Source organism: Kockiozyma suomiensis, assembly GCF_038497685.1.
Source record: "Kockiozyma suomiensis strain NRRL Y-17356 unplaced genomic scaffold V2V93scaffold_5, whole genome shotgun sequence".
Lineage (NCBI taxonomy): Eukaryota > Fungi > Ascomycota > Lipomycetes > Lipomycetales > Lipomycetaceae > Kockiozyma > Kockiozyma suomiensis.
The window spans coordinates 175921-198729 of NW_027117668.1; the positions used below are offsets into that span (position 1 = coordinate 175921).

Consider the following 22809-nt stretch of genomic DNA (forward strand, 5'->3'; position numbering starts at 1 on the left):
TTTTAATACGCATAGTATTCATTTCCTCATCAAGCTGACACTGTGAATTGAATTATCATCCATCATATGACTGTCACCTTGAACTAGACGAAAGCTCATATGTGGTACCACACCCGGACTCTGACCGTCAGCACGATACAAAGCGTGGCACCCTTTCTTGACCGAACTCCATTGCTTCCCGTAAACAGCAACTGTCAGTTCTGAACTCTTCGAAGCGACGTAGATCATCCAACACCACACCGCTGAGCTGGTAAACTAATTGACCAGACAAGGCGTTACCTTTGTCTCACTCTGGCGAACCGACAGCTTAATTCAGTTAACCTCCGGCCTCTACGTAGGCCGATTCATCTCCTTCGACTGAAATCAGGAGTCACTGCTGCTCTTTTTTTTGCTTCAGCTACACTTTTTTATTCGGCGCCTGTGCTTTATAGCGGGAGCATTGTTCATTCGTTGCCTTTCGCTTCTTTAGTTGGTCGTCCTCAGAATCATCAACCGGGAATGGGAATCAAAAGTACGTTTTCCAGTCCCTGATCTTATTTGTCGTCGTTAGTGTGAATCTGTTTTAGCACATCTGACTGCGATTGTTTCACTCGGCGCTTGATTGAATTCCCATAGGCCGGTGGAGATCTTTGGTAGAATTCTAAAATTTCAAGAATCTTTCTAACAAAGCGCCACAGCTCCGCCTCAGGCACCTCCAACATGGACGTTGACTCCGGAGCAGATCACCTCCGAGATGGAGATCCTACTGGCTGATGCAAAGAAGCTGCAAGATGAAGTTTCTGCGACGCAAGATCCTACCTTTGAGTCTGTTATTAAGACTCTTGGTGATGCATCTAACGTCCGCGATGGCTTGGTTAATCAGCTTACCTTTTACCAGCATATTAGCACTGACAAGGACGTCCGTGACAGCAGCAATAAGGCTGAAGAGTTCTATAGAGTATGCTGATGATGCTTAAGCAGACCTTTGATATCTCTTCTAACTTTTAATCTTTTTTTTTTATAGGACTTTGAGATTGAATCATCTATGCGCGAAGATTTGTTTAAAGTTGTCAATGCTGTTTACAACTCGAAGCCCGATATTGATCCTGAATCTAAGCGTCTGCTTGAGAAAATGAACCTCGACTTTGTACGTAATGGTTTAGCGCTTCCGATCGAGACTCGTGAGGAGCTCAAAGTTCTGCAAAAGAAACTTTCAAATTTGGAAGTGCAATATAACAAGAACCTTGGCGAGGAGACTGGGTTCATTATGTTCACTGCCGATGAACTTGATGGTGTTCCAGAGGATATAGTCTCGCAGTTCGCAGAGGTCGATGGAAAATACAAGATGACTTACAAGTATCCCGATTTATTCCCTGTCATGAAATACGCCAAAAATCCCGATACCCGACGACGAGCATTTGTTGGAGATCAAAACAAGGTGATGGAGAATACGGAGCTGTTGATGAAAGCTGTGAAGTTGCGTGCTGATATTGCGCATTTGTTGGGATACAAGACGCATGCGGCGTATGTGCTTGAGGATCGGATGGCAAAGTCGCCTGAGAAGGTCATGACCGTAAGTGCTTGTCTTGCGTTAAATGGTTTGCTTTTTGGTTTTATCTAAACTGATGACTTCATTCAGTTTCTTAATGATTTGCGTACGAAGCTTAGCATTGCCGGTAAGGCCGAAATTACAAAACTTCTCGAGTTGAAGGCAGAGGATCAAAAGGCGCTAAGTCTTCCCGAAGATCCGACGTTTAACGTATGGGATTACCGCTACTTTGACAGACTACTTCTTGAGAAAGAGTACGAAGTCGATGATCAAAAAATCAGCGAGTACTTCCCTATGCAATCTACAATTGAGAAGATGCTTGGCATCTTCGAGGTGCTGTTCAAGTTGAAGTTTGAAGAGGTCACGGGCGCTGATCGTGCTGTTTGGCATGAAGACTGCAAGCAATTTGCGGTCTGGAAGAATGACACCGGGTCAGATGAGTTTGTCGGCTGGCTGTACTTTGATTTACATCCTCGTGAAGGCAAGTACGGTCATGCGGCAAATTTCAACTTGAGCCCAGGATATGTGGACAAAGACGGCAAGCGTGTCTACCCAGTCACTGCGCTCGTGTGCAACTTTTCCAAGCCGACAGCGACAAAGCCATCGCTGCTAAAGCACGACGAGGTTGTTACATTCTTTCATGAATTGGGACATGGAATTCACGATCTTGTTTCTGTTACAAAGTATGCTCGCTTTCACGGCACGAATGTCGCTCGCGACTTCGTCGAGGCTCCATCGCAGATGCTTGAGTACTGGTGCTGGCAGCCAGAGGAACTAAAGGGCCTTTCGAGTCATTATACAGAGGAAGGCAAGACTATTGATGATGATTTGATTGCAAAGATTGTCAAGAGTAAGCATGTCAATGGCGGCCTCTTCAACTTGCGCCAATTACACTTCGCCCTATTTGACATGACCCTGCACACTTCTGACGGAAATATTGATGTCACGAAGACATGGAATGGAATGCGTGAAGACATTGCGCTGATGCAGCAAGGCAACGAGACTACTTATGGATACGGCTCATTCGGGCATCTGATGGGCGGCTACGACTCTGGATATTACGGATACCTATGGTCACAGGTATTCGCAGCAGATATCTTCTACACTGAGTTTCTTGCTGATCCGATGAATACGACTAATGGGTTACGATACCGCGATACGATTCTGAAGCCAGGTGGATCGCGTGAGGCGTTGGATAGCTTGAAGGAGTTGTTGGGCCGTGAACCGAATAATGTCGCGTTTTTGAGCGAGCTGGGTGTTGAGAATTGAACAAATTCTTTTGCTAAAAAAAAGAATATATATTTTATGCTGAATTTTAGTCTTCTTTCGCGAACAAAAAATTCAAAATTCGTCGCTTTGCCTGTATACATCCTTAATGCTCTTGAATCGCTAGTGACCAATTTCTGGTGAGCGTGTTGGAATAGTTGTATCGAAAAAAAATACATTAGAAATTTACTCTCCTTCTCTTTTTTTTTTCTTTTTTTTTTTTTTTTTTTTGACCCATTCTGCTATTGATCCTATCGAAAATACCATAAATTAAAAATATCCGCTAAAAAATCCCGAGTCGTATGAAACCACGCGGCTGGAACTTCAAAATATTTGCGAGTAGAAAAAGTAAATAATCCCCCACACACAAAAACTGCCCCCCTCAGTATCTCATAAAAACGCACACAACATTCTTTTCGCCAATCCTTCGACATTTTTTTTCCTCTTCTTCAAAACATTCAAATCACGCTGTTGCAAACTATTGCATATAGAAGGGGCCTTGCGCGCGCTGTTCATCGAAATTACGCGATTCTTGCGGGGAATTTCGTATTATTAGGACGCCAGAGTTTATCTAAATTCATCCATTCACTGCCTGCTGGATATAAACGACAATACAGTTATACATCCTCATTTACCATGATTGACAAAGGTGCGAATTTAATTGTGTTATATTAGAGAATTAAATGCTAAACTATACCAGTTCCCCCTCAACCAGCGCCGGAGTGGAAGCACACTCCAGAGCAAATCACCGCAGGCATAGCTAGCGTAATTTCCGAGTCAAAAACATTGAATGACCGAATCGCAGCCGTATCCGAGCCGCGATTTGATAATGTGATCAAGACGCTCGTAGATGAAGAGCAAGGACGCTACGGGGATGTTCGGCAGTTATTGTTTTATCATAGCGTTAGTGCGGATAAAGATATCCGAGAGAGCAGCGCGAAAGCGGAAGAAGTTTACAGGGTATGAATCATATTACTTGAGATTATGGAGTCACTACGGCTGACGGATGTGTATGTTGATAGGAGTATAGCATTGAAACGTCGATGCGCGAGGATATGTTTAAGGTCGTGGACACGGTATTCAAGCAAGACCCTGATCTCGACGCTGAATCAAAGCGACTTCTCGAGAAAATGCATTTAGATTACGTACGAAATGGTCTCGCTCTTCCCAAAGAGACTCAGGAAGAGCTTAAACAATTGCAAAAGAAGTTATCAAGTCTTGAACTTGCGTACAAGACTAACCTCAGCGAGAACACCGAGTTTATTCTTTTTTCAAAGGAAGAACTCATTGGACTGCCTGAAGACAACCTCTCACAACTAGAGCAAGTGGATGGGAAATACAAAATGACTTTCAAATATCCAGATGTCTTGCCCGTCGGTAAGTACGTCCAGAACGCCGATACTCGCCGTCGAGCATTCGTCGGTGATCAGAACAAGGCTACTGAAAACAGCGAGTTACTATCAGAGGCGGTAAAATTGCGTGCCCAAATTGCAACGATTCTGGGGTATAAGACGCATGCGGCATATGTTCTTGAAGAACGCATGGCGAAGTCACCGGAGAATGTTTTTGCTGTATGTCTTTTTATTTTTATTTTCGAGTGATCAAACCGAAATACTGATTAATCTGCTACAAGTTTTTGAATGACCTACGGTCGAAGTTAACAGACGCTGGAAGAGCCGAGATTGCAAGACTTCTTGAATTGAAAAAGCAAGACCAAAAAGCTCTTGGATTACTCGAGGATTCGACGTTTAACGTCTGGGATTACCGCTTCTATGATCGATTACTTCTTGAGACAGCGTACGATGTCGATGATCAAAAGATCAGTGAATACTTCCCGATGCAGCAGACAGTCGAGAAAATGCTTGGAATTTTCGAGGAGCTATTTTCTTTGCGCTTTGTCGAGATCACGGGTGCAGACCGATCGGTATGGCATGAGGATTGCAAGCAATTTGCTGTATGGGAAGTGAAAGAAGGAGACGAGATTAGTTTTGTGGGATGGCTATACTTTGATTTGCATCCGCGCACTGGAAAATACGGACACGCAGCAAATTTCAACCTTAACCCAGGCTACACAGACAAGGAAGGCAAGCGAGTCTATCCTGTGACTGCACTCGTGTGCAATTTTTCCAAACCGACGGCAACTAAGCCATCGCTTTTAAAACATAATGAGGTCGTTACACTCTTTCATGAGCTCGGACACGGCATTCATAATCTCGTATCAGTAACGACATATGCTCGTTTCCACGGTACGCGCGTTGCGCGTGACTTTGTGGAGGCGCCGTCGCAAATGCTTGAGTTTTGGTGTTGGCAGCCCGCGCAGCTGAAGAGGCTGTCTGGTCACTACCTGTCGCCGACAAAGCCGATCGACGACGCGCTCGTGGAGCGTATTGTAAAGAGTAAACACGTCAACGGAAGTCTGTTTGCTCTGCGACAGTTGCATTTCGGATTATTTGACTTGACTCTTCACACTGCACCCGCAGGCGAGGTTGACGTCGCCAAGTTGTGGAATGAGATGAGACAGGACATCGCGCTGCTTCAACAGGCTGACGAGGTCACGCATGGCTATGCGTCATTCGGACACTTGATGGGCGGCTACGACGCAGGATACTACGGATACCTCTGGTCTGAGGTTTTTGCCGCTGACATATTCTATAGCAAGTTCCGAGCCGACGCGATGAATCGCGAGGCAGGGATGGCGTATCGGGACGCGATTCTGCGGCCTGGAGGGTCGCGTGAAGAGACCGAGAGTTTGAAATTGCTGCTTGGGAGGGAGCCAACGAATGAAGCGTTCTTGGCAGAGTTAGGGATTACGGTTTGATTGCGCTTCTTCTATAATATGAAGTTGAAAGATTTCTTTTGGGGGGTGCCCGACGCTCATAAAGTATGCAAAGTGAGCGCAGACACTTCCCAAAGAGGCAACAGTTGGCGCGAAAGCGTATGAAGCTGTTTGTGATGAGAGGCGGCGGCAATTGTATAGAAAAATAATAATAATCAAAAAGTTTCTACTGGATCTTTAAGTTGGACGGAGTAGATATCGTTAGGCATCGTAGTGCATCGTACGATGGAGGACTGCAAGTGCAGCGAATACCGGTGGAGAACGGCTCCAAGATGCAACAGTCGGTCGGTTGTAATGAGCTCTATCATAACCCGTATACATCCAGGCTCTGCGAAACATCTGGCAACACTCGAAACACCTTGAAACTCGTTAATTAATCCCATCCAGCAAGTCGTCTATTTTCAGAAAGCATAATTAAAATAATCAGTCTCTTCAACCCCCAGCTGATCTAGTATGCGATGAAGTTACATCACGTGATGTGTCTTGACCTGGTAGCGGAAGTCGTTTCGTTTAGAAGGCAGACTAACGGCGCCGCACAGACTTCCCGAATCGGAAGCAAGAATACCGCTTTGGCAGGCGAGCTAGGCCGAGGCGAGTATTTGCGCTTTGTAAGTGTTTGCCACATGGTCCTCCTTCCTTTTTCTTCCAGTATATATTCGTCGATTTATTCTCTCAGGTTTGATTTTGACCATGCTTCTTAACCGTTTGCGCGACCTTCCGTGACTCGCAGTCTGAGATTGCCTTTTATTGCTCGCGGTTTTACACAGCCTCCCAGTGCGAAAGGGTGCACAACATTACGACACCAAACAAATTACTCACACCGCGAAGACACAATCGCAAGCGCTAATCGCCACAGCGTGTTCAAGAGCAATAATACTAAGACGCAATACAATATCCTTTAATTTCAGTTTTAGATTTTTGTTTTCTTTTCTGCTATTTTTGTGCCGCTTAAATTTACCAACAGCCAGATCCGTTACGTGGCATTTCCTTCACCAAACCCAGGGTTTGAAATCTGCGTCAATATTCGAAACCTCCTTGCCGCGGGCGTTTGAATAGCTTTACGCGTTTTTTTTCTTTCAAGAAAGAGCGCAATCTCTGACGAACTTACTTTTACATCGGCGTGTATTCTAAGTTTGGGTTATTGGCGACACTTATACATTCAGCATGGCGCTGATTCCTCTTGAATCGCCAATCTGCACAGGCAAACCTATGGCATCACCAGTCGACTTGCACTATTCATCAGCATATATCACAACTGCGCCCGATCACAGCGAGCAAACAGCAACACAGATCAAGTCGGAGTACTCTACGTCAGAGATGTTGCGTCCACAACTTGTCCGATCGAGTTCGTCGTTGTCTACAATATCGTCGGTGAGCTCGGCGACATCTGAGGAACTTGAGCGTCGAGCAAAGACGATGTCGCCTTCTCTAAGCATCGGGGGATCGCCAATTAAGATCGCAGACTGCAAGCATAGTGTTTTGTTATCATATCGTGGGATCGGGGACGATACTACCGAAAAAGATGAAGCAATAGAAGATGAACACAGACGTAGACAGCAGCGGGCGATGGTTGTCAAAGGGCGCGCGTTTGACTGGTCGCCATTACCGTGGTCGTATGCTGAAGTGCCGAGCGATTGGTGGCTTACTGAAGTCAACCGAAAGCTCGCTGATTTCGCATTGCTAGCTGATAACGAGCAAGATGCTGCCGAAATAGTCGAAGAAGAGACTAGAGGCAGATCGGGCGCGCCAAAAGAAGAGATGATCAGTGGCGTATACGACGACGAAAACTACGAATACAATTACGAGGAGGAAGATGACGATGAATATTGTATGTACGAGGAACCAGAAGAGATAGAGCAAGAGTATGATAGTCGTGGACGACCGATCTTGAGGTTGTTGACTACGTTCAAAGGAGTTATTGGGCTTGAGAGCGCAGGTCGCTCTGGACGGAGTGCCTTTTGATTTTACTATTCTTCTTTTTACCGTTTATAGGGAGTTGGAGTTTTTTTGAGGTTGATTATAAATTGATTTAATGCATAGCGGCGCTTGGATTGTTTATCAAAGAGTAAATGAAGTTTAATAAAGTAATAACTACAAATGATAAGCCGTAAACAGAGATAAAAATAAATTATGTGACCCTGCAGATCACATGTCTCCGTTTGGCAGTTTGTTTTGATCGTCGTGGCGGTGCGACATCATATATATACCCTTTTATTTGCTTTTGTCTAATTCAGAGATGAGTGATGGGCAAGACTTTAGAAATATTAAACAAGAATCCGGCAGTCTCTTTTCCATAGATTTAACAGCAAAGACAGACAGTATCTATTATTACTTCATCGGGATTTATGCCAGATCTAGTAGTCGCGTGTTTGTTCACGCGCCTGCGACAGCTCACCTGCGCAACGCTCGTCAGCGGACTGTCGCAACTAACGTGCACACAGCTTCCATTACGCGTTACGAATTACGTGTTAGAGCATTTACAATCCACTGCATCTCGGCTTGTCATGCTTCATGCTGCTTCTCATTCGCTGCTCTCAAAAAAAGCAATTGTGTACCAAAAGCAGTGCACTTATTATATTATGTAAGATATTTGATGACATTATTCCTTTGATTAACTCGCCCTGATTATCGCTATCGCACCTCCTGTACAAGCACAAGTACAAGCACATGAACACAGACACAGACACAGAAACAGACACAGAAACAGAAGCAGACACAGCAATGCTCTCGCTGTCTTTGTTCGCAGATCCAGCACACAGCTCAATGCGGGGAACCGGAACCCCGGACCTGCTCCGGATTGCTGCTCCGGTGCAGGTCCGGGGTCGTTTGCAGGTGCTCGTTTTTGAATAATACACAGCCAATGCGCGTGATTATCTTATTACCGATTCACGTAATAACCGTAGGCACTCGAGGTATCGAGCGTTCCGGCGCGAAGCGGCAAATGCTCTCGTGCTCGCTCTTTATGGCCTGCGGCTTCTTGTGCCGGCGAAGCTTTGGCAGCCCACGATTTATATATCCTCCGTGCAGCCCCCCACTTCTCTCGCCTTGTTTGCCTTTATTGACTACTACTGTTTCTACTACCTCTTCACTACCACTTCTATTACCACTTCTATTACTCTCTCTATTGCCAAACGTAATATTGCAACCTCTTCTTTTCTCCTCTAGACAAGTTATAATATAGATCCTAGATCAATCATGTCTTATTCTCCCATGGTTTGTGTCCTCCGTCTGCATGGTGGTTAGTCACCTACCGCTCCTTCTTGCTGTATCTTTTATGCTGATTATCGGTTCCCTGCTTTTGTTTGCTTTCGCTAAAGAACGCTCCTGTTGATCCTCTAGAACCCTATGATCACATCGACGATTTTTACTCTCGCTCAGATGACCCCGACGAGCCCTTCCCGGAAGGGTGCCACCCCGGAGTCTGCGGTTTATGGAAAAACCCTTACTTCAAGAAGCCAGTTGATAAGTCAGCTGTTTCCGAAGCCTTCGACGACGGTGTGCATGAGCAAGTTCGCGGTCATTTCCATGAATTCGTCGAGAAAGTAGAGCGCGCCTCAGTCTCGTCTTCTGCTTCGTCTTCTTCTGCGCCTTCTGCTTCGACTTCTGCTACTTCGTCGGAGGCTAGTAGTGTCGACAATAGCCGTCGCAATAGCTCCGCTACCGAAAAGCACGAGTAGCTAATTTCTCTTTTTTTTGTATTAACGTTACTTTTGTATTCGTATCGGTGGATGACAGGTTTCGCATGATCATTCGTCATTATGGCTTTTTTTCTTTTGTACATATCCTACCATAACTCTTTTTGCTTTGGGTAATTGATTTGATTCATTTATCCTACATTACTAAGAACGGTACCCTTCTTACTTTTTCTCTACTGGTTTTTTTTGTCCGAAATTCGGTTATGGTTGGGTTTTTTAATGGGCGCAAGTTTAGTTTAGGTTTACGCAATAATTTTTATTTTCTAAACATGCATTTACTCAGTTTGCGTTCTCTAGTTATCAATAATAAAAGAAGCGTGCACATTCCAGTAAATGATCCGAATGCTGATCATTCTTCGTAATCTCATACATTTTGTTGGTTCTCCAGCGGCTATGCATTAAACTGAATATCGGGTTAGGTTAATATATAGGGGACATCGGAAGCGACGTCGGAAGCAGGAGAGCTGTAGTACCCTGATTTAGGGAGTATTAGTATTTAGTATGCTGAATTTTGTAGAATAGAACTATAAATAGAATTTAAATACTTAATTGATTGTAATTATTTGATGAAGTAATAGAGAGAAAAGAGAAGACATTTGTTTTTTCTGCTTTGTGAGATTTTACTGATTGTGAAGATCAACTATAACTTGACGAATCAAAACAATTATATGAATTTGATAGAAAAAAGGTGACTAGGCAAAGATTGTATATAAAAATTTAATCGGTAAAAAAATAACCACAGCGGAAGAGTACGGTGCTTGCTGATGAACCAACTACTTGTAATATCAATTTCGAAATTAAAACAAAAAAAAAGTAATCACAGAACAGCTCTAGCAAGAATTTTCGACTGTAACGACAGAATCCGGCGTCTTGCCATCAATGAACTCGCATAAGTTCTTGACAGTAGCAACCGCGATATTATCCAATGCTTCACGCGTCAAAAACGCCTGATGACCAGTAATACACACGTTATGGAACGTAAGTAATCGAGAAAATGTATCGTCTTGTAAGACGTCATCGGAAGAATCTTCAAAATAGATTCCACTTTCGTTTTCGTAGACGTCCATGCCTACTTGACCTATTTTGCCGTTTTTTAGATATTTTATGAGGGCGAGGGTGTCGATTAGTCCGCCACGGGAGGTGTTGATAATCATGACCTTATAAATGTTAGTCAAACGCTTATAAAATAAATCACACAAAAAGGAATCGTACGCCTTTCTTCATTTTGGACAGAGTCTCGTCGTTAATCATGTGAGCAGTCGACGGCATAAGCGGACAATGCAATGAAACGATATCCGAGGTAGCAAGCAACTCTTCCAACCCTATATACTTCATACCGGCTTCAGTCGCCAATTCCACGTTCGGATACGGATCATAACAGACCACCTCAGCGCTAAATCCGTTACAAATCTTTCCAGTCAGTCGTCCGATCTTGCCAGTGCCGACAATACCAATTCTTTTTTTGTTCATATCGAAGCCAGTCAAACCTTCTAATGAAAAATTTCCTGTCCGTACACGAGTATATGATTTGTGTAGGTTGCGATTCAACATTAGCATTAACCCCACAGCAAACTCGGCGACAGCGTATGGCGAATAGGCAGGTACGCGAGCAACTTGAACACCAGCCCTCTCGGCAGCGGCAAGATCGACATTGTTAAACCCCGCACATCGTAGAAGTACGTATCGCAGACCGTTTTTGGCAAGGACTTCAATGCTTGCGGCGGAAAGTTCATCGTTGACAAAGATGCAAATAGCGGGGTAGCCTTCTGCTATTATCGCCGTTTCGTCGTCGAGGCGAGTCTGGAGGAATGTAGCTTTGATGCCAGCTTTTTCAAGTTCGGGGCCGAGATGAGCAGAGTCGTATTTCTGTAACTTATTAGCTTTTGGCAGTAGAGTTACATGAAACATCAAATACCTTTGTTGAAAATACAGCTAAGCGAAAACTAGATTGGTAGAGACAAATGGTTAATCGATAAGCACAATCAGATCAAACTCCTTTCAAGCAGGAAACTCACTCTTCACTTCCTGCGCTCGCCATTGCATAAACTTAACAGCTCAGTAAGTATGAGATTGTTGTAAAACAGAAAACTTGCGATTGTCCTTCTTATCATAAGTTGTTAGAAAATAGTTGACGCACGGCGGCACGGCTCCGCTGCGGCTTTGCCCTTTGTTAGCGTTTCAGTGATGCGACGCGTTCTCGACGCACTGGACTCCATTGTCTACACGATTATGCTTTGCAACATTCAACTTTATGAGTTATACAATTTGAATAAATTTTATAGTACACTGAATTATGTTTAATACACACACATCACATTTCTCCGCACTCAATAATCGATACATCAAATGGTGTCGGCCTGTCACTTTCATCGGTCGGCACATGCTCAATCTTGCGCACAACATTGCGACCTTCAACGACGCGACCAAAGACAACATGCTTATTATCTAAATGCGGCAATGCGGCACAGGCTATAAAGAATTGGCAGCCGTTTGTATTTGGTCCGGAGTTAGCCATTGATACCGAGAATGGTTCGTCTGTGTTAGAACGTTAGGCTCTGAATCAGGAAAAGAAGTAGAATGCAAACCATACGCTTGAACTCGAAGCTTTCGTCGGCAAATGTTGTGGTACCATAAATTGAAGTAGATCCAGTTCCATTATGTCGCAAGAAATCACCACCCTGAATCATGAAATCTTTAATCTGCATTAGCTCAAATATCAGCACACGTCGGTCTCGTTATGTCATCCATAATTGAACACCATACCACTCGATGAAAACGAGAGCCCTTGTATCCCTGCGGAATCCCGTTCACCTTATATTCGCCTGTGCACAACTGTCTGAAATTCTCGGCAGTTTTTGGCAGTTTATCCTTGAACAGCTCAATTTTTATGCGACCCATCTTTTGACCATTGAGACCGACATCGAAAAAGACGATGGGATTATGGAAATCATAGGCAACACTAGATGCGTTTGCTAGTGGAGTACTAGAGACTGCCTTGACTGGCGCAGCAGAGATCGTGGCCATGCTGCTGCTAATAAATATGATGTATTTAGTTACACAGCCCAATCCGCAAGAAGAGTCAAGCAAAAGTATACAGAAAAGGCTGCGGCGATGACGTTCCTTTTTGCGCCAACCGTGCACTAGCCCGCGGCGCTGAAGATTACGAGTCGCGTCAGGTGACACCTACGCATACGCTTGGCTCTTTGATTTACTTTTTTATAGAGATTGCTTCGCGGGTGGATGCAATATATTGATCTACGAGCAACTAGCTGTGAGCAAGAGCTCTCTAGCAGGACCAATCTTGTCTTGAGCACGCTTATCGGCGATCCGAGCTTCGTCATCCTTTTCTCATTAGACGAGGTCTAGTATTGGATGCAGAGGCACGGGCAGTTTTCGAATTTTTATTGGGTACTACAAGCCCCATAACAAATGCGAAAAAGGCGCCAGTTCAAAGGCTCATCTCGTGCAAAATAATTCAAGACCGCTTGCTGATCACTTTTCTCTTGTCTCTATATTTTTCGTGAACTATTTGCCGGATACTTTCTTTACTTACCCATACTCTTCATTGCAGTACTACTTTACTGGGACCTGAGTTACTGCCAGACCTGACAATCTGTGGCTTGATCGGAGCGCATAATTTGCTGATTCATCCGCACGTTCTGATCCAAAGCACTTTCTTCCCCGCAGTCCCTCTCTCATTTATTCCGTGAGACAGATTCAGTCAACCACTTGGTTCTAAGCTCTACCTATCGCCTTTTTTGAAAATTTTAAGAAGAAAATTACGGCGCAGTATGTCGACGTCGACGACAATCAGCAGCGCGCAGCGGCAATTACCATCAACTACTCTTGTCGTAGCCACTACATCAGCGGCAACGGCAAGTTCAAGTAGCACTAGCAGCAGCGATTCTTCAGGCGGAATATCTCCCACAAAGTCTCCTGGTCTTTTTTATTTCTGTATCGCCTTTGGCGTGTTGATGGTTTTGGTTTGGTAAATTCTCCTACCCACTAATATAAGATGATATAATCACTTGACATGCTGACCCTTTTCCTTTTCTTTTTCTTTAGGACATATGTGGTTGTAAAATACTGTATTGTACGGAATCGACGATTTAGCTTTTCCGCAGCGACAGACGAGAATGGTGCCGTGATTCCCTACGGCGGAGCCTACGACGAACATGCATTTGATCTTGGTATTCTCCGCACACCAGCGCACCGACCTCGTCGTGAGCGGAAACTTCTCACGCAAACTGAAATTGAGCAAAGATTTCCGGTAAAGAAATATAAGCTATGGCGAACGGAGCGTGAGTTTGCGGGATTGCCTAGCGAGGGAGGAGTTGCGTCTGTTGTCGCAAGTCGGGCTGCTAGTGTTCGAAGTGTGCGTCGAGAAGGCGAGGCAGAGAAGGATGGGATGGAAGGATTGAAAGCTGTTGCATCAACATCTGAGACAGTCGTGGGCACTTCTACGGATGAAGATCCAGCTGGAAAGGCTGCGACTGTCGTTGAAGAGACGATCACTGAGTTACACCCTGAACTGGAGTGTACTCTGACAGCGGAGACGTACGCGACGACAAGACTTGAGTCTGACAAAGACAACTCGGAGGAAGAAGAAGAGGATGACGACGGCGTACGTGCGCACCCAAACATGAACACAGACTTACCGGAGGCCGGCGATGTCTGCGTTATCTGCCTCGAAACATTAGAAGACGACCACAACGTTCGCGGTCTTACGTGTGGCCACGCCTTCCACTCGTACTGTATCGACCCATGGTTCACCGCCCGACGAGCATGCTGTCCTCTTTGCAAGACAGATTACTACATCTCTGGTCTTGAAGCGCAGATAGCCGCGCCAGATAGCGCATCGCGGCGCATCGAAGGTCATCCGGGAATTGTATTTCTTCAGTCTTCAAATAGCTCGGTGGGGTACCGTGGTGTGGTTCTTAATCCGACGATGAATTCTGCATATAGTGGGCGTTCGACATGGCAAGATCTTTTTCAAAGCAGATTTGTACGTGCGCATCTACCTCGTTCACGGCGGCACAACGAGACGACCGAAGCCGAAATCGCAACTGAGCGACAGCAACAGCAACAGCCGCAAATGACGCCCGATCAAGCTGAGGCGATGAGGATTGCAGCTGAGAATGAGGAAAGACGACGACGGAGACGCGAGTCGCGCAGACAGAGACATGAGGCTATGAGAGAGCAGCAACGGCGCGAAGAGGAAAGCTCTTCGCAGATTACGGGGCTCGGTTTGCATAGTTTTGTCATTTAATAACTGAGATAATGAGTTGTAGGTTTTGTTTTTGAATAGGGCTTTCTTCGATTAATGTTGATAGTAATGAGATATGACGATTTTTTTTTGTAAGATTTTGTTTGTGGGTTGTTGTAGTCTTTTGAATATATGGGATGGCAGTTGGTTCGCAGCGGTGTTTGTGTTTTTTCGTCCGTATATGTTTTATAATGTTATGTTATTGATGGAGTGTGTATTGTGATATTCAGTGAGACTGCAATTTTTATGATATGAGAACAGTGTGTGTAGTCGACAAGATAGTGCAATATTTTGAAAAAGCTTGATTACGCAAAACGTATGTTACGTCACTGATAGTTCATACTGTTATCTTATTTCATAAAAATAGAAGCAGACGTATAATATAGGTTTCCTGAATTCGTTATATAGGAGATGAAAAAAACTATGTCCCAAAGGCGTTGCCGTTGCCGCAAAAAGATATACACAACTCAAATCGACCGAGACATTGTATATTACAGAATTTTATCAGATTCATGAATGACCTACATTCTGAAACCGAGAAAAGCAGAAGATGACAAACAGTCCATTTTTCTGTCTCATATAGATATTACAATATTTGTTCAAGACGCATGCAGAAGATTAAGCCAGAAAATAGATTAAGAAATTATTATCCAAGCGCGCGGGTAATCTAACATCAATTACAAAGTTTGCAAATCATGAAGCAAGAATGAATTAAAATATCATAAAAGGGACAAAGCGTAAACATATAAAGGGCCACAGGTATGGAAAAGAGGTATTCAACGACGAGAATGTAGATGGTTCATCTTGTTCATCTTCGGAGAACGTGCAGAATGCACGAGAATGCCAGTAGGAATAATCCAGCACTTCAACAGACAAGACGAAAAAGGAACACTGCTAGAGAGATGCAAAATGGTCAAAGCCACATATGCCAGGGACAGCTTTAGTTAATTGACTAGTAAAATTGGCAAGAAAGGGGGGCAAGGGGGTTTGTGAGGCTTGAAAGAATAGAATGCAAGAGGAAGCGAGGGATGACGATATGTGCGAAAAGAAGCTGGAACTAATTGGCACTTAGCACAGACTTCGCCCAGAATGCAGAATTCAATTGCAAGACGAGTGAAATGAGATTGCCGTGAGAGCAGAATGGAATTGACAGAAAATGTTAATAAACAAGAATCTACAATGCAGCGACAGACAATATCACAAAAAAACAACAAATGAAGGAATTTTTAGCAAGAGCAAAGCAGAATAAGCGAGATGAAGCGACATGCCAGCGACCAGCGCAATCACGAGCAAGGGACGACTTTGTGCAGCTCACAAAAAATGTCAACATCAGGATCGTGATTTCGCAGATGTGGTATTGTGAGGAACGCTGAGGGTCTGAGCGATGGAGATTAAGTAAACAAAAAAATATTGCTATTTCTTGAGCAGCTAGAACTAAGGCTGTAACTGTAAGCTTTTGATACTTTAATATAAAGCAGTTTTCTATATCTGCCTCTGTTTTTGTATTACATGTGTACGACAAACCATCGAGGGAGAATCTATGAAAGTAGATTGCATCGGCGAATAGCGTTTAAAGGTCGATCACAACCGTGTCGGCGACAGTTACAGAACGACACTTAAAAGATAACAATATCAGTAGCAAAACCTAAAACACATTGCTAGCTAATTTCTGCAGTCAAATAAAATGTAATTTTGCAAAGAGAGCAGATATTAGAGGCAGGCAGCCGGCAAGGGGCAGAAAGGGGAGAGTGAGGGCAGGAAAGGGGAGAGTGAGCAAGGGGTACGAGCAATGCAGAGTTCTGGGTCCCGACGCGCCCTTATTTATGTGTATATTTCTCCGCGGATCGCGTACCAGGAAACCAATCGGCATGTGCGCGTGTGTCTAGCCTGGCCGCAGTCGGGCTTGCCTGTATCGACGGAATTTGGCGGGGCCATTGTGTTGGCTGTGAACCTTGCCTCGAGAACTGCCCCACGCGACACAGAGGATTCAGATGGTTCAGTTGCGGACTTGGGCGTAGTACGCGGGTCGCACAGAGGGCGAAGTGGTGCGCAGTCTGCACTACGCGCGGCAAGACGCGTCTACGAGGGGATGCGACAAGTACATGAGCGAGCAGGAGCTACGGAAAAGAGAGCAATAAGCAGCAGGAAGCAAGCAAAAGTAGATGAAGAGTATAGCCGACGAGCACAGCCTTCATCTGACAAAGGCGGTGTGAGCAGAAAGAAGGAGGATAAGGATTATGTTGGATTGGGACATTCCTCGGAGCAGGCACGAACCCTGCGGCGCGACGATGATGTCACCACAGAACGGTAGGCGACCAGCTACCGACTTGAGCAGACTGCGGGAAGGAAACACTGAAAGGAATAATATACGATAATGAATATATACCATTATAAGAGATGACGCTATTTTAGACTGTCCGTAGCAGCCGGAGGGAAGCTACAGAGCGAAGAGGCAAGACCAGGGCAGGGGCAAACTCAGCCAGCGCATTCCGCGGGTGGCACATTCCTGCTCACGAACAAACACAAACAAGAAACAGTGAGTCCTGCTTCAGCCTGCCCTTGACTCCATTCCGAGCCGGTCCTCGTCTCGCCTACTCCTATATCTTCCTTCTCTCGCCCACCACAGCCCTGTCTTCCTTTGTCCTGTCAGCTCGCACTTCTCGTCCGTCGTCCGTAGCCCGCCCTCCGTCCACCGCCGCTACTCTCATCCTCCCCCTCCGCCCTCCCTCCTTCCGCCGCCCCCTCGTCTCTCCCCACAAGTAGCTCCTTCCTGAGCATTACAGTCGTTTCTTGTTTCATTCACCGTCAACTGTGTCTCGCTCAATTACCCCGTCTGCTCTCAACTAAACACTATCCCACTATGCACTCTTCGCCGGTCTCTGCCCCGCTCTCTCCAGCAGTGTCCCAGTTCTCAACCAAGCAGCTGCGCGCATCGCGTTTGCGCAATATCGAGCGACGCGCCGTTGCAAAAGTTGAGGACGAATATAAAGATGAAATCGCAGCTCAAATGAAAAAGCTCGAGGTATGTTTCTGACAAGCTCCCTTGAGAGATTGAAATCTGTGTCTAACCTTTGTCGCCAGCTCGCAACCCTTCCTGATGTCGCTATGATTGATCTCCAGCCTGAGATTGAATGGCACATGCGTCCATATCTTCTCGACTTTCTTGTTGAGTCGCATCTTTCTCTTTATTTACAGCCGCAGACACTTTTTCTCGCTGTGAACCTTTTCGACCGGTATTGTTCGCGACGCGTTGTGTTTAAAAAGCATTATCAACTTGTTGGTTGTGCCGCTCTTTGGATTGCATCAAAATATGAAGATAAGAAGGATCGCGTGCCGACTGTGCGTGAGCTCAAAATCATGTGCTGTGATGCGTATGAGGAAGACATGTTTGTGCAAATGGAAGGCCATGTTCTGAGCACTCTAGAATGGACAATTGGGCATCCTACCGTCGATTCTTTCCTCAAGCAGCTTCTTCGACACAACTGCAGTCCGACTCTTGAACATCTTGCTCTATACCTCTGCGAAATGACAATGTTTCACAAGTCGTTCCTTGGGTTTTCGGCTAGTGTTGTTGCGGCAGCAGCGCATGCTGTTGCGCAGCAGATCTTGGTAAACGCAAATGCCACCGCCATCGTCTACGCGCCTCTTTCGGCCGTATCATCCCCTCAGGAGTCTCAGTGTGTTTCATTATTGTCGCAGTTTGTCATGCATGTACCCAGTCAATCTCTACAAAAGAAATATTCAGCATCAGCATTCTCTCAGGTCGCACTTATTCTTCAGGAATTTGTCGTTCGTCAGCAGCAGCACAGTGCGGCTACAATGCCGCCTACACCGCCGCCTACTTCCGACTCGCTTGTTTCTAAGTTTGATCATATTGAGAAGCCTGCTACCGATGAATCGTCGTTTGCTCCTGTTTGTGGTGCTGATGCGGATCGGCCATATATGACACCACCTTGCACGCCTGATGAGGTATCCAAATTTGTCAATTCGTGCTAGAGTCACTGAATTGATCGATCGTATTGTCTTGAGTTTTACTACATCAAGAAAACTATATTGTTTTCTTCTCTACTACGCTTTAATGTCCTTTTGCTATCGGCGTTAATCTCCTTTTATATATATATATAAAGTGCTATTTCCCGTTGTTTAACGATCGAGGAGTATTATTATTCCGCTACACTCTTTCTATATTTATCGCGGTCGCAGAAACTGGGAATTAAATAGCATGAAGTCGCTCTACGCACTCATTTATATTTACTACATACAAGTCTTTTGACTTTGTCCATTTATCTATGTGTTAATTTTTCTTTTGATTTTTTAATTATCCGTGTCCTATTTATTGGTGTTGGGTTCTTTACTTTTTCCTACTATCTATTATGATATTGCATTGTTCTCTAAATAGTTTATTTTTTTTCGAAGTCCTTTGCTCTGGGTATGAGTTTGGACTTCTAATGAATGAAAGTCAGTCTTAATTACATGTGATATGATTCTCAATTCTATTTGAGAAGCTACGTCTCTCGTATTCCCGAAAAAAAATTATCCCGAATTAGTACCAAAGTAGGGCACAATTCTAGCATCGCGTAGACGCGATATTCTAGGTGACTGCTACATTTATTTTATTGCTCGCGGCATTTTTTTTTTTCATGATTGGTGACTGTGGAATATTGAACTATCGCGGGATTCATTTAAGCAATGGTTCCGTTTCAGCTACCATTATAATATGCCGTACAATGCCTCAAATTTTCTTCGATTCACATGAACGACGCAAATATATATGTATTTGTAAACTAAACCCAACTGCCAACCTCATCCCTCGTATCGCCATTCCCGCCCATATACATCAAACTAACACTACTCCGCGCCCGCGTCGGCGTATTATTTCCCACAGGCGTTCGACTACCCGTACTAAGGGAGCTCGATAAATATGATGTTCCAGCACCGGAACTCCAGCCTCGTGCATCCTCAGACGGATCGCTTGCGAGACCGAGGAGGGTGACTAGAGGAAGCGGCGCGGACGTTGTGCTACGCGTGTGTGTGAGGACCGCATGTGAAGAAGTTATCGCCAGAGCTGCTGCTGTGAAAAGAATGAATAGCGCAATTGGATTACTAGTTGCTGGGTTAGACGCCAGGGGGATATCTTGATCAAGAGCAAATAATATTAAGGACGAATGCAGTACTGAAGCAATCGCTCCCAGAAGTAGAGCGAGCGCGCAAATACCTGATGCGCGACGAAGTGAACTTATCTTTGATCGGGTCAAATTCGAGGATTTTGAGACTGCCGGGCGGCAAATAGTGGCTAGTGCTGAGAACGAGGAGATAAAGCCGATGATGTATGCTGCACAAGCGAGCCAAGAGAGAATGTTTGGCAATGTGAGCGTAACGGAGTTCTGTGAAGCTGGGCGCTGTACAAACGGGTAAAGCGATGAGGGAAGGAGGATATTGGTCTGAATGTCCTCAGTGTGTCTAGTAGACGCGAGATCGGAAAAGAGTACGGATGCGAGGTCAAAGAAAAACAGCGGTGAGCGGAAGGCACATGAAGAACTACCACTCGAACTTATGCCGCAGTACGACCATAGACCAACCAAATATTCATCTGGAAGACCGACTGTCGATGGTGACGCAGGTGATAAGGTCGGTAGTGCGCTTCCTAGCGAATCGACAGAGATCTGTTACGAATTGTTAATATGAGAACTTTGTTTGACAAGAAGTAATGATCATCTCGTTTGAGAGATCTTAGAACAGATAATAGGACAGACCTTGTATATCCAAACACCTCCAACAGTACGATAGGGTCCACTGAGTATGATTGCAAAGCACACGAGAAAAGTCAGCACGGTAGTCTGCAATATCAAGTTAACAGCCAAGCTCAATTGATCAAAAATGATATATTGACAAACGTACCAGAACCGGGAACGATCTAACTGTAATTTTACCCATGACCCCCGACCTAATTATAACAAAAAACACAGAGCGTAAGATGTCGAAGGCAATAGTAGGTATTTGTAGGTCAATATTTCAGGAAATGAGAGCACAAGGTAAGCTACACCGACGGCATATTCACCAGCAAAGCAACGGCTCGTTGTGCGTTCGACTACACCACACACGGTGTAAAACGGCAAGCAGTGAAATATTCCAACAAGCAGAAACTGCAAAAACAACGAGTAAGCACTCTTGTCTTTGACTCCAATACTTTGTTCAAAGGAAGACTGTTGCGAATTTCACCAAAGCAGTGTCTTTCTAGATCATAAATAGTCAATCAATCTAATCAAATCCAAGCGTGGGGCACCTGATCCCGAATTCGGCGCCGGCCCAGCCAAATTGCTGACATTTAAAACAATGCGGTCAGTGAGGGTATGGTACGTATGTAATCATGAGGGTATTGTGTAGCACTGATTCTGCGTCGGTGTCCCGAGCACTTTTGCGCTCACGAAAATCTTTTGAATGAGTGAGTCTCTTTCAATTGAAGAGAGTGCGGTGTGTTGAATTGATAGCCGTGTATCCTCAATCACCGTCGTCAACTGTACGGACTTGGGCTTATCTTGTTTTTTGCTGGAATAGAATAATCAATTAGTACAGGCAAGACAATCTATATAAAAAAAAAGCAGAATGTCGGCAGCGCTCGTTCTCCTGCGTCGAGCAACGGCGGCTTCGACGGCAACGCGACCCTTCCTTCGCTCGACGACGGTGCAATCGCTACACACGACTGCGGTTCTGTCTGCTAAAAATATGCCGAAAAAGACAGTGAAGTCAGTGCCTCTGCCACGCAATAAACGCTCGCTAGAGCAAATGGGTCTTGACACGAAGCGCGCAGCGGCGGCGAACCTCAACCTGGCTGCCGCGACAGATGCGGATCTTGCTGTTGAAATTGCGGGTTCGGGACGAATTGCGAGAAAGGACGCAAAGAGTATTAATATCAAGAAGAAGAAACCTCGGACGCCTGGGCTGCGATGGTTCCGAAGACCGGTGCACGAGCATCTGTGGAAAGGACGACCGGTGCGCGCGCTTACAATTCCAAAACGCAAGACTGGTGGTCGTAATCATACTGGGCGGATTACGGCAAAGCATATCGGAGGAGGTCATAAGCGAAGATTACGCGTGCTTGACTTCGAGCGACGTGAAGGCGGCACGCACACGGTTGTTCGTATAGAGTATGACCCAGGGCGTACGGCTCACATTGCACTTCTACACAATGACAAGACGCAGAAACTTTCGTACGTGCTTGCCGCCGAGGGTTTACGATCTGGTGATAAAGTAGAGAGTTTCCGTGAAGGAATCCCGGCCGATGTTTCTGCATCGGATGAGGGCCAGATTGATTCCGCGTTGTTGGCATCGCGCACGAATCGACGTGGAAATTGCATGCCTCTTTCGATGGTTCCTATCGGTACGGTAGTACACGCTATAGGCCTTTACAAGAATGGTCCGGGAGTACTTTGCCGCGCCGCTGGATCATTTGCTAGATTACTGTCAAAGGACGAGGACAAGCAGCTTGCGGCGGTGAGACTAAAATCTGGTGAGGAGCGGTGGGTACCATTGGAGGCATGTGCAACAATTGGAACTGTCAGCAACGCGGAGAATTTATTTTTATCGCTTGGAAAGGCAGGCAGAAAGCGATGGATGGGTAGACGGCCAGTGGTTAGAGGTCTGGCTATGAACGCTAATGAGCATCCCCATGGCGGTGGTCGCGGAAAGAGTAAGGGAAACGTGCCTTCGCAGAGTGCGTGGGGTACGTTAGCGAAAGGATACAAAACGCGGTTCGGCAAGAATATCAATAAGCATAAGATTCGCGATCGCCCTCGCGGATACGAGTCGAAGGCAAGAGCTGTACAGAAGTAGATGTTCAGATTGATATGTATATAACTAGTTTACGTGTAAATAAATTTGCGCTCAGGTATTCGAAGTGGCAGGATAATAACTGAAGGAGAGGCTAAGATGTCGTGATCGGAGGTGTCTTACTGGTTTGATGCTGGTATCTGTGGACGAAGGCACAGGTGAAGAAGAGTCGACAATCGGCCAAACAGTGCGCTTTGCCAGGTGCTGAGTTGATTACACTGAAGCTAAGCTCCTCCATCTATTAAAAATACAGTAATACAGCAAAACAGCACAATGCGCCAATCATTCAATAATTCAATGAGGTTCTTCGTGACTTCCTTTCAGCTGCAAAACAATAGATAATGTCACGTGACAGAGAACACTAAGCTCATGCTTGGAGCACGCAATCTGC

General features: G+C 45.2%; 11 protein-coding genes across 11 annotated transcripts; 8 read left to right on the forward strand and 3 right to left on the reverse strand.

Annotated features, from left to right (window-relative positions):
- Positions 1-185: 185 nt before the first annotated feature.
- V2V93DRAFT_367323 (uncharacterized protein) lies at positions 186-3003 on the forward strand. The gene is made up of 4 exons (XM_066909543.1): positions 186-511; positions 678-937; positions 1004-1552; positions 1619-3003. The coding sequence occupies exons 1-4, from the start codon at positions 499-501 to the stop codon at positions 2795-2797; spliced, it is 2001 nt and encodes a 666-aa protein (XP_066766420.1). The 5' UTR covers positions 186-498; the 3' UTR covers positions 2798-3003.
- Positions 3004-3160: 157 nt separating this feature from the next.
- V2V93DRAFT_385459 (uncharacterized protein) lies at positions 3161-5804 on the forward strand. Its single transcript, XM_066912238.1, has 4 exons — positions 3161-3443; positions 3495-3754; positions 3817-4365; positions 4428-5804. The coding sequence occupies exons 1-4, from the start codon at positions 3431-3433 to the stop codon at positions 5610-5612; spliced, it is 2007 nt and encodes a 668-aa protein (XP_066766421.1). The 5' UTR covers positions 3161-3430; the 3' UTR covers positions 5613-5804.
- Positions 5805-6947: 1143 nt separating this feature from the next.
- Positions 6948-7592, forward strand: V2V93DRAFT_323257 (uncharacterized protein; the record flags this gene model as incomplete). The annotated part of the gene is made up of 2 exons (XM_066907434.1): positions 6948-7111; positions 7178-7592. The coding sequence occupies 2 exons, from the start codon at positions 6948-6950 to the stop codon at positions 7590-7592; spliced, it is 579 nt and encodes a 192-aa protein (XP_066766422.1).
- Positions 7593-7870: 278 nt separating this feature from the next.
- On the forward strand, positions 7871-8676 carry V2V93DRAFT_367330 (uncharacterized protein). The gene has a single exon (XM_066909544.1). It carries the CDS (start codon positions 7976-7978, stop codon positions 8213-8215), a length of 240 nt encoding a protein of 79 aa, XP_066766423.1. The 5' UTR covers positions 7871-7975; the 3' UTR covers positions 8216-8676.
- Positions 8397-9418, forward strand: V2V93DRAFT_189893 (uncharacterized protein). The gene is made up of 2 exons (XM_066906971.1): positions 8397-8763; positions 8948-9418. The coding sequence occupies exons 1-2, from the start codon at positions 8491-8493 to the stop codon at positions 9305-9307; spliced, it is 633 nt and encodes a 210-aa protein (XP_066766424.1). The 5' UTR covers positions 8397-8490; the 3' UTR covers positions 9308-9418.
- Positions 9419-10155: 737 nt separating this feature from the next.
- On the reverse strand, positions 10156-11233 carry V2V93DRAFT_322801 (D-isomer specific 2-hydroxyacid dehydrogenase; the record flags this gene model as incomplete). The annotated part of the gene is made up of 2 exons (XM_066907420.1): positions 10156-10482; positions 10538-11233. 2 exons carry the CDS (start codon positions 11231-11233, stop codon positions 10156-10158), a joined length of 1023 nt encoding a protein of 340 aa, XP_066766425.1.
- A 12-nt stretch (positions 11234-11245) lies between these two features.
- V2V93DRAFT_367336 (cyclophilin-like domain-containing protein) lies at positions 11246-12416 on the reverse strand. Its single transcript, XM_066909545.1, has 3 exons — positions 12089-12416; positions 11916-12024; positions 11246-11860 (listed from the first exon to the last, which is right to left on the reverse strand). Exons 1-3 carry the CDS (start codon positions 12347-12349, stop codon positions 11637-11639), a joined length of 594 nt encoding a protein of 197 aa, XP_066766426.1. The 5' UTR covers positions 12350-12416; the 3' UTR covers positions 11246-11636.
- A 700-nt stretch (positions 12417-13116) lies between these two features.
- V2V93DRAFT_322895 (uncharacterized protein) lies at positions 13117-14594 on the forward strand (the record flags this gene model as incomplete). The annotated part of the gene is made up of 2 exons (XM_066907422.1): positions 13117-13313; positions 13391-14594. 2 exons carry the CDS (start codon positions 13117-13119, stop codon positions 14592-14594), a joined length of 1401 nt encoding a protein of 466 aa, XP_066766427.1.
- A 2996-nt stretch (positions 14595-17590) lies between these two features.
- V2V93DRAFT_367342 (cyclin-like protein) lies at positions 17591-19071 on the forward strand. Its single transcript, XM_066909546.1, has one exon. The coding sequence runs from the start codon at positions 17616-17618 to the stop codon at positions 18585-18587; it is 972 nt and encodes a 323-aa protein (XP_066766428.1). The 5' UTR covers positions 17591-17615; the 3' UTR covers positions 18588-19071.
- On the reverse strand, positions 18974-20868 carry V2V93DRAFT_367344 (uncharacterized protein). Its single transcript, XM_066909547.1, has 3 exons — positions 20490-20868; positions 20345-20428; positions 18974-20254 (listed from the first exon to the last, which is right to left on the reverse strand). Exons 1-3 carry the CDS (start codon positions 20523-20525, stop codon positions 19376-19378), a joined length of 999 nt encoding a protein of 332 aa, XP_066766429.1. The 5' UTR covers positions 20526-20868; the 3' UTR covers positions 18974-19375.
- A 164-nt stretch (positions 20869-21032) lies between these two features.
- V2V93DRAFT_367346 (mitochondrial 54S ribosomal protein uL2m) lies at positions 21033-22685 on the forward strand. The gene has a single exon (XM_066909548.1). The coding sequence runs from the start codon at positions 21195-21197 to the stop codon at positions 22419-22421; it is 1227 nt and encodes a 408-aa protein (XP_066766430.1). The 5' UTR covers positions 21033-21194; the 3' UTR covers positions 22422-22685.
- Positions 22686-22809: the final 124 nt, after the last annotated feature.